A 10,000-nucleotide genomic window follows, 5' to 3' on the forward strand; every position below is an offset into this window, starting at 1 on the left:
CTGGCCCGGGGGGAGACCCATGTGCAAAATTCAGGGAACTCTTATCGAGATTTGTTACACCGCTTCAATATTAACTTTGGTGGCAATTAGCTATGAACGCTCACGTTCTGTCACGTCAACCTCTTTGGCAAGAAACCGGGGCGTTTCGCAGCGAACCATTTTCATCAAAATACTGTGGATTGTGACCTTTGTAGTTTGCGCGCCTCTGTTCTACGGCTACACGACCGAAGAGAAAGAAGGCAATCAACTTTGTGTCAATACCAACTGGGGTTACATTGGTCGGCAAACTTACTACACTCTGCAGGCCGTGTTAATATTTATTTGTCCTCTAATTTTTATGGTCTGGGCGCACACCAAGATTCTGCGCGTTCTGAACTCGCATATCAAGAGCAGCGGTGGCGTCGGAACCGTGGAAACGAAGCAACGCAAAGTCACTAAGATGTTAGCTGTCGTAACTCTCGTATTTTTCTGCTGTTGGACACCTTTCATAATTGTGCGCGCACTTCGCTATTTTTATGTTTACGAAGGGGACAAAGTGTGGAGACTGATGCAATTAATTATCTTTGGGAATTCCGCGGTCAACCCTATTTTATACTGTTTCTACACCGCCCAGTTTCGCAAATCTTTTAAAGAGATCTTACGTTGTAAATTTTCTTTGGAAGTCGCGAGAGGCAAGAGCCGAGGTGGATTGCATGCTACGTTTGCTTTGAACGATATGAAGAACAAAAGTACAAAGAGAATGGCCGAAGCAGATCACGTTAACGACCCTTCATTAAACAGTTCGACATCTGCACTTCCATAGGAACAGAACCACCATCGCTAAAGAGGGGCAGGAATCAATATTTCGACTTTAGAACAGTTTGTATTCCAGTGGCGATAAAGCTCTATTCAAGTCATTGTGTTTCTGACTAAATTCTTAACAAAGAGCTGCGGTCAAAATCTATTTGTTTAGGTCTAAAAATGGCTTCAAGCTATCGGCTAGTTTAGTCTGGGAAGAGACGTCTATCCATTGTCTTTATGTTTCTATTTGACTGGCAAGGTTTAATATCATATAGCGTCAAATATGAACTCATCAGTTTACCTTTTGTTTCTGTCCTTGATTCCCCTTTTAAAAAAACTCCGCAAGTTGTAAACAATTCAAATTATAGCACACCCTTATGGCTACTATTCTGAAAAACAAAGGCTGTTTTTTTCAGATCAGCTCGAACCGCTGACCGGTTGGCGCAGTTGGTTGAGCATCAGACTACTGTGCGGGAGATTGTGGGGAACGGGGCTGGCGCAGTGGTGAGAGCACTCGCCCCCCACCAATGTGGCCCGGGATCGATTCCCAGATTCGTCGCCATATATGGGTTGAGTTTGTTGGTTCTCTACTCTGCGCCGAGTTGTTTTCCTCCGGGGTACTCTGGTTTTCCCCTCTCCTCAAAAACCAACGATTGATCTGATTTCTTCTCATTTCATTTCATTTGTAGTCTCCCCCAAGTAGGACACACGAGCTCGGCTAAATAACCTTGAGACGCAGATAACGTGATTATCAAAGCTAAACTGATTTTAAAAAAGCTCAAGTAATGTTCAACTGAGCATCATGTTGCAACCCGCAACCTTAGATGTTCAGTGCATTATCTCAAAATCCTAGCCGTTCCTAGGAGGCAGGCCTTTTGGAGGGCTCCAAAGTTCAAATTATCGCCGGTCTTAACTAATCAATGGTTGAAATTCTTTGAGATTACACCCAAAGCCCCTAAAATCATCTCCAATTCCCCGCGCCCCGATTGGCTCAGTTGGTTGAGCATCGGGCTGCCATGCTGGAGGTCGTGAGTTCGACTCCGGCCCGACCAACACTCAGGGTCTTAAAATAACTGAGGAAAAAGTGCTGCCTTTGTAATTACATCCACAAATGGTTAAGACTTTCAAGTCTTCTTGGATAAGGACTATAAACCGTAGGCCCCGTCTCACAAACCTTCAATGTTCATAATCCTGTGGGAAGTAAAAGAACCCACACACTATTCATAAAGAGTAGAGCATGGAGCTCCCGGTGTTGTGGTCAGGCCTCATTTCATTCATTCATGTGCTGGGCGAGATCGTTAATGGACTAATAGCGGCTGCCGGCGGCGCCTGTATATGCTGATGTCCGATCTCACCCATAGATTACTTGCTTGTAAAGCGCATTTGAATATGTTATATATTCGCTATATAAGTTCATTACCATTACCATTTCAGATCTTGATACTTGTCCACCATTTCTTTCTCTTGCTCAACAACACGGGTATCAAAAGGGTATGATACATCACTCTCTTTCTCAAGAAGCACTATATCTGGTCTGGAGTGCTCCATGATCTTATCTGTTTGAATCTTTATATCCCAAAGGATTTGAAATCACTTTCTCATTTTCAGACACCATTTGCGTGCTATGCTCATACCACTTATCTGCATGTTCTAGGTCCTAGGTTTTACAGAGTTGCCAGTGGATGACGCGTGAGCAACCTTTTTCGTGGCGCCATTTCTTGCCTAAGCCAAGTATTTGCATGGACACACAAGATGGGCAACTGTTTCGTCTCTCTCTCCACATAGCCTGCGTAAGGGGGAGATGTTCTCTTTGTCAATATGATGTTAAATTGACCCTTTTCTGACGGCTTGTTCTTGTACAGCCATACCTTCACTTGTGTTCTTCAGATCTCCTTTTTTCAACCAGCTCCAAGTTTTCTCATCCCAAAAATCAAAATTTTTTTTTTGTTCTTCTGATGTCAACGGTTTCTTCTCTCTTAATTTACAGCTTTCATCATTTTTGTATCACTTTCTGCAGCATACGCATACAGGCTGTTCTTTTCAATCAAGACATAGACACTAATCATTCCTCGCCCATCTTCAGCCCTCTTGATATACAGTCTATCAAGATCACTTTTTTTTTAATATACCCTATAGCGTCATCAGCTTTCTAGTTCTTCCGTATCCAAATCTTTTAATTCCTTCTGTGTCCATCCAATTATTCCTGTCCCATGATATCTTATAAGAGGCTCTGCCAGGGTAAATTCCGACAAGCGACATGGCCTAAAAAGTAGCGACAGCACTTAAAGTGAACTCCTAAGCACATGACTAAGGCATGCACCAGCAATGGAATCGAGATTTTCCTTGTCTCTTGTGTATGTCATGGTTGCAGCACTCTTTCATAGACTTAAGCAGGCTAATTGTTTGATCAAGAACTTCGGCCTGTGTTTCTGCAGCTTCTGTGTCAAAGTTCTCAAATATTATCTCGTTTCTAACCACAACTTCTCCTAGAAACGTGGGAAACTCGACTTTTATGTCAAATTCTTTTTTCCACTGTGCCACCATCTTTTGTTCTATAACTTGCACAAGTAGGTTAATGATGAAAGATGATGAAAGATGATGGTTAATGATGAATGATGTAGGTTAATGATGGAAGATGATGAAAGATGATGGTTAATGATGAATGATGTAGGTTAATGATGAAAGATGATGAAAGATGATGGTTAATGATGGATGATGTAGGGTAATGATGAAAGATGATGAAAGATGATGGTTAATGATGAATGATGTAGGTTAATGATGAAAGATGATGAAAGATGATGGTTAATGATGGATGATGTAGGGTAATGATGAAAGATGATGAAAGATGATGGTTAATGATGAATGATGTAGGTTAATGATGAAAGATGATGAAAGATGATGGTTAATGATGAATGATGTAGGTTAATGATGAAAGATGATGAAAGATGATGGTTAATGATGAAAAATGATGAAAGATGATGGTTAATGATGACTGATGAAAGCGTCGCACCGGAATCGCGAGGTCACGGATTCAAACCCCGTTGAAGTCCTGAATTTTTCAGGCTTCTCTACGCAATTGTAAAAATTGCTTTCGTAACTGCAAAGATCATAGCTTCATTTGACAAATAGGTTACTCTGGTTCTATATAGCCGCGCTCGTCCCAGGAAGGGTGAGTATATATTTTCGGATTGCACATAAACTTAAGGATTGGATTGAATCAATATTCGTGGTAATGCATTAAATATAAAATTTAAAGGTTGGATTGAATAAATATACCTGCGGCATTGAATTGCAAATAAAATTAAAGGACTGGATTGAATTATAAGACATAGTTTGAACTGAACCAAGATTGTTAACATTGGTTGCATTGAATGTCGTTTAAAACTCTAAATTAAACCTTCATGTAAAGAACTGAACATATATATATCTAAGATTAAATTTAGCTACAAACGGCTTGCTGTACTTATGCTCGAGGTAGTTCAAAACATACCGGTTATTTTCAAGCATTTTCCGCTGAAAAGAATGGACCTATGAAGAAAGTAAGTAAACTTTATGTAAACACGGACAATCATCAGTTAAGCTAAAAAAAAGTTTTAAAAAAACGCTTTACAACTGTTTTACATGATTGCCGTGTGGGAATCCGATAGGTCAGATTCCTGCTTGATGGCACGTTTGAACTGCCCGATAGAGTCAGCATTTCTTAAGTATTGGGGCAAATTGTTCCACAAACAGGTCCCGTTATAGCAGAAACTTCTTTTCAAATAATTAGTAGTTGGCTTGGGCTTGGGTAGGGTAAGTTTACCTTCTAAGATTCTCAAGTTATATTCAGCAACGCGTTGACTGAAAAGGCGTTGAAGGTATTCCGGGGCAAGATCATGGATTGTTTTATACATAATTAGGGCTTCCTGTATTGTCAGCGAAAATTCTCGGGGAAGCCTCCCTGAGGCAGTTAGGAAGATCGTTAATATACATTAAAAAAAGCAAGGGACCTAATATGCTGCTTTATACGGAACCCCACAAGTAATAGTGCGAGGAGATGACGATCTTCTATTTACGTTACATCTTTGGGTCCGATTTCTTCGGTACGATTGAAACCAAGTGATAGTTGCCTGGTCGGCCCCAAACTGTAACATCTTGCGTAAAATAATTTCATGATCGATATTATCGAATGCCTTTTTGAGGTCAATGAAAACGACGTCATTCAGGAAGCTATTGTCTATGTTGGCAGACCAGCTATTGTCGCCTCAAGCAAAGCTGTAAGCTGAGGGTACTATATAAGGAACGGAACCCTGACTGGCAACTTGATAGCAGTTTATTATTATTTAGGTAATGATAAAGTTGGTCATAGAAAAGTTTTTCAAGCACTTTTGAGACTACTGGGATAACGGAGATGGCCCGGGGCAATAAATATTTATGTCTGATTTTAAGCCTCTTTTAAAGATCTGTGTCACCCTAGCCAATTTTCATTCAGTTGGATAGATTCTCGTGATGATTGATTTTGTCAGCAAGTCGGCTTGTGAGGGTGCAACAATACTAGCTGCCATTTTTAACAACTTACTAGGGATCTTGTCAAGACAAGTGGAAATCTCTTTTCTCGATTTTTTTACAACAAGTCGAGAGCAATGTCTTCACTCGGAGTTTTCTCCATTTCTCCATGGCATTTGCTCGAGATCATTTAAGAACTTATCTTTTTGAAGATTTTAAACTGCCGCATTTCGATCGTGCGAGAGCCATTGCGATCCTGATGAGCCTTACATGTGATAAAAACAAGGGAATGATCACTAATCCCAAGGTGAACAACCCCAAAGTTTGAAACCTTCTCCGGGGAATTAGTTATGCATAAATCAATCATGCTTTTTGACACCGGGGTAATACGTGTTGGTTCCGTGATTAATTGGCTAAAACCATAGTAATCAAGAATGTTAGTCAATGAGGACAAAATATGTGCTGTTGCCTCAGGCAACAAATTGCAGCTAACATCACCAAGTAAATACAACCGGCCTTATTTTCAGTGTCAATTTTGTCCATCAATTTCTCAAACTCGTTAAACAATTCGATCGGAGAACCTGGGGGCCGATAACAGTTGCCGACCAGGAATCCTGTATTTCGAAGCATGCTCATTTCAACAAATAAACACTCCAAAGTATCGTTATTTAGATCATCTCGTATTCGGAAATTAAGGTGCGCAGGTGGGGCTCAGTTTACTTCGGGTAGAAGAGCACAGAACGCGTCATCAGAAAAGAATGCAAATGCGAGAAATTTACTCACAAATAATTAGTACATGGAAGTTTGGCAGTGTGGAAGTTTGGTAGGGGGGAAGGGGGGGGGGGGGGGGGGGGTTAGGGTTCGTGTTTGGGTTAGCGTCACTTCCACACTGCCAAACTTCCACACTTCCACACTGCCAAACGTCCACACTACCAAACTTCCACACTGCCAAACTGCCACACTTCCACACTGCCAAACTTCCACACTTCCACTCTTCCACACATCCACACTACCAAACTTCCGCACTGCCAAACTTCCACACTGCCAAACTTCCACACTTCCACTCTTCCACACTTCCACACTGCCAAACTTCCACACTACCAAACTTCCACACTGCCAAACTTCCACACTGCCAAACTTCCATGTACTAATCATTTGTGAGTAAATTTCTCGCATTTGCATTCTTTTCTGATGACGCGTTCTGTGCTCTTCTACCCGAAGTAAAAGCCGCAGGTGGATACAAAAACTGGTTCCTTCTGCAAGTATCGGAGCACAGATTATGTAAAACAAAAGAAACAAAAGACAGAAAACAAAGCAACTCCAAATAAGGACTAGTCCCTAGTGACCAAAAATACAATGCTTTCCGGTACATGCAGAAAGACCCCAGACACGCGTTTCTGGACAATATAAAAGCCATTTTCTAGTGTTTTAAAACAAACACGCTTCGGAGAACCATTCGTTATTTATATTGTCCAGAAACGCGTGTTTGGGGTCTTTCTGTTCGAGCGAAATCCTGGTTGTTTGTTTCAAACGTCCTTTTCAGCGCTGTCCGGAACTGGCTAGACAAAAATCTGACACCAGGGTATAACCGCAGATACAAGTCACTTGTCACTTGACACGGTTATTGAGTTGAATGCCCGACATAAACACGCGAGGTTTTGCAGATAACAACACGATGGAGACTTCAGAGATGAACTCTACAACGCAAAGCTCTACAGACATGGGTCTTGGGTATCCCTTGCTTGTAATCATCGGATTTGTTATTCTCTACGTCGTGTTTTTCACGCTGGCTTTCTTTGGCAACATCATGGCACTTCTGACCTGCTTCAAGAAGTACAGATCTTCCCAATCCATTCTCCTTTGCTATATAGCGAGTTTAGCGGCCGCCGATCTGTTATTCGCTATGCTATCGACCTTCGATTTTGCTTACTTCTTTCTAGGCGATTGGCCCGGGGGCAAACCCATGTGCAAAATTCAGGGAACTTTCATCGAGATTTCTTACACCGCTTCAATATTAACTTTGGTGGCAATTAGCAATGAACGCTCACGTTCTGTCACGTCAACCTCTTTGGCAAGAAATCGTGGCATTTCGCAGCGAACCATTTTCATCAAAATACTGTGGATTGTGACCTTTGTAGTTTGCGCGCCTCTGTTCTACGGCTACACCACGAAAGAGGAACAAGGCAAGCAACTTTGTGTCAACACCAACTGGGGTGACATCGGTCGACAAACGTACTACATTCTCCAAGCCGTGCTAATATTTATTTGTCCTCTAATTTTCATGGTTTGGGCGCACGCCAAGATTCTACGCGTTCTGAACTCGCATATCAAGAGAACCGCTAGCATGGGAACTGTGGAAACGAAACAACGCAAAGTAACGAAAATGTTAGCTGTCGTAACTCTCGTATTTTTCTGCTGTTGGACACCTTTCATAATTGTTCGCGTACTTCGCCATTTTCATGTTTATGAAGGGAACGAAGTGTGGCGACTGACGGAGTTAATTATCTTTGGGAATTCCGCGGTCAACCCTATTTTATACTGTTTCTACAGCGCCCAGTTTCGCAAATCGTTTAAAGAGATCATACGGTGTAACTTTTCTTTGGAAGCTTTGCGACGCAAGAGCCGAGATGGATCACGTTCTACGTTTGCTTTGCACGATATGAAGAACAAAAGTACAAAGAGAGTGGCCGAAGTACATCACGTTAATGACCCTTCATTGAACAGTTCGACATCTGTACTTCCATAGGAACAGATGACCATCGCTAAAGAGGGGCAGTAATCAAAAAAAGAGATTCCCGATGTAGATCACGTTCATGAGCCTGCATTAAAACAGTTTAGCAGTGCATTTCCTGCATAGGAATAGAAGATTGTAGCTAAAAAGGGGCACGAACCAATATTTTCCGTTTCGAACAGTTTGCATTTTCGGTAGCGATAAAGCTTTCTTGAAGTCATTATGTTTCTGACAAAATATTCTTAACACAGAGCTGCGGTGAAAATCTATTTATTTAGGTCTGAAAGTGTCTACAAGTTACTGGCTAGTTTCGTCTGGGATGAGACGTCTATCTTTTGCCTGTAGGTTTAAATTTTATTGGCAAACGTTTATCAACGCGTTTACCCTGTGTTTGCGTCCATTATTCGCCTTAGACTAAAAGGTAGCTGCTATTTTGAAAAACTGACATTGAAGCTGTATGCATGAATTAAGCTATGAGCAAACAAAAAGAGAATCCCCGTCAACTTAAATTGTTTTTCTTCAAGAGCTTAGCCCTTTCCTGTACAGCTAAAAGTAAATTTCCCATTCTGTCGTGGAAAGGGCATGCAAAAAAAAAAAAGGATGAACTTAACACTGTTGGGCCATATATGATCGATGTGATCGGCAGTTTAATTAAATAACCTTGATCTTTGATTGGTTCTGTGGGAAGCATGAGGGCTAGCTGCTAATACACTCTTTCTTTTTCATAAGAATATTTTTTTCCGGCCCAGGCTGAATATTCCCTGCCTATTTTTCTGCCGATTTTAGGCTGAAAATATTCTTGTAATATTCTTAATTTCAGCCTATGACATTTCCGTTTAAGGACGCACGGTGTGTTTGGTGTCTAGATCTGTATCGCGTTACATTGTGCACTTAAAAACATATACAGTATCAGATTTTCAACGCACGAAATTATATTCTTTTCACAACAATTTCAGCCTCAGGTTTATTCTTAAAATATTCTTAATTTTTTTTAAATTTCAGCCTTGATATTCTTATAAAATATATTATTGTTTTAAAAGAAAGAGTGTAATGTACTGTGTTCGTCCTTTTATTATTTAAAGGATTAGTTAACACGGAAATAGGTGAAACCTTCGAAAGTTAGCTTATTATGCTAAATAATCCCCACAGATATTCAACGTCCTAGCAACAAACCGAAAACTGTAGAAGCTTCTTCTAAGGGCATATCCCGTAACTGATAATTTCAAATTGAAATATCGGGAGTGTCAATTAAAAACAGAATTGATGTTCATCCAAGTTTTTGATAAATGTTACTCAAACGTGACCGAACAAGAACCAAATCCTCAAGGAAATTGCATTAAACCAGTTGTCACAGTGTCTAATTTTCTTCCCCACACAGTAAACCTTTTGAAGTCTTCCAAGAATCTTATTTAGTATGTGGTGCTGTTGACAATCACTGACTGGCACGTTTCATCAGAAAATATAAACGAAATGATGCCTTCTCGTGTCAGAGGTTAGCAGTTGAGTACACGACCACACTCGAGGCCCGTAATTCAAAGGTCCTCAAGCCTGCTGCTGAGTGAGTCCACTTGTATTTTAAGCCAGTCCTCTACCTCTTTGCCATGATCCGCCATCCAATTAATACACCCCTTAATGTATTCCAAGGCTTTCTTAGTGGCGCGTAGCGAACCCAGAACGTCTTTGTGCTGTGTGACAAATTCTTGAACCTGCAGGACAGTAATCGAATTATCTAGCGCTTGGAAATTTTAAACAGAATAATCTTCGAAGCCAGCGCAATATTAGAAAGCTATTTGTTTTCCACTTGGTGCCTCCGCTTAAACACTGTTTAAGTGGAACTTTATTCTGACTCGCTAAGGTGGGCGTTTACTGGCGACGCAAGAATAGCATAGGAGAAACTGTTCCGCATAGCATAGGAGTCTCGTTATTGGAACATTAGTTCTGTGAGATCTCTCCTGCCAAATTGTCTTTGGCGAAGTTTATAAATAAAATAAATAAAAAATAAAA

At 40.8% G+C, this 10,000-nt stretch overlaps 3 protein-coding genes across 4 annotated transcripts in view; 2 read left to right on the top strand and 1 right to left on the bottom strand.

The window, feature by feature from the left end:
* LOC138044405 (galanin receptor 2b-like) overlaps positions 1-1,068 on the top strand; it is a 1,926-nt gene extending 858 nt beyond the window's left edge. The window contains exon 1 of the mRNA XM_068890922.1: positions 1-1,068. This exon is cut by the window's left edge and continues 858 nt beyond it. Within this exon, the coding sequence (XP_068747023.1) occupies positions 1-802 (802 nt within the window). The 3' untranslated portion in view covers positions 803-1,068.
* Positions 1,069-6,760: 5,692 nt separating this feature from the next.
* On the top strand, positions 6,761-9,266 carry LOC138045231 (type-2 angiotensin II receptor-like). The gene has a single exon (XM_068891653.1). The coding sequence runs from the start codon at positions 6,899-6,901 to the stop codon at positions 8,009-8,011; it is 1,113 nt and encodes a 370-aa protein (XP_068747754.1). The 5' UTR covers positions 6,761-6,898; the 3' UTR covers positions 8,012-9,266.
* LOC138045228 (endoplasmic reticulum aminopeptidase 1-like) overlaps positions 8,947-10,000 on the bottom strand; it is a 20,342-nt gene continuing 19,288 nt past the window's right edge. For both annotated transcript variants that reach the window (XM_068891650.1, XM_068891651.1), the window contains one exon: positions 8,947-9,702. In XM_068891650.1, coding sequence (XP_068747751.1) covers positions 9,529-9,702 — 174 coding nt within the window. In that variant the 3' untranslated portion in view covers positions 8,947-9,528. The remainder of the gene's footprint in view (positions 9,703-10,000) is intronic.

This window comes from Montipora capricornis, chromosome 4 (assembly GCF_036669925.1).
Source record: "Montipora capricornis isolate CH-2021 chromosome 4, ASM3666992v2, whole genome shotgun sequence".
Classification (NCBI taxonomy): Eukaryota; Metazoa; Cnidaria; class Anthozoa; order Scleractinia; family Acroporidae; genus Montipora; species Montipora capricornis.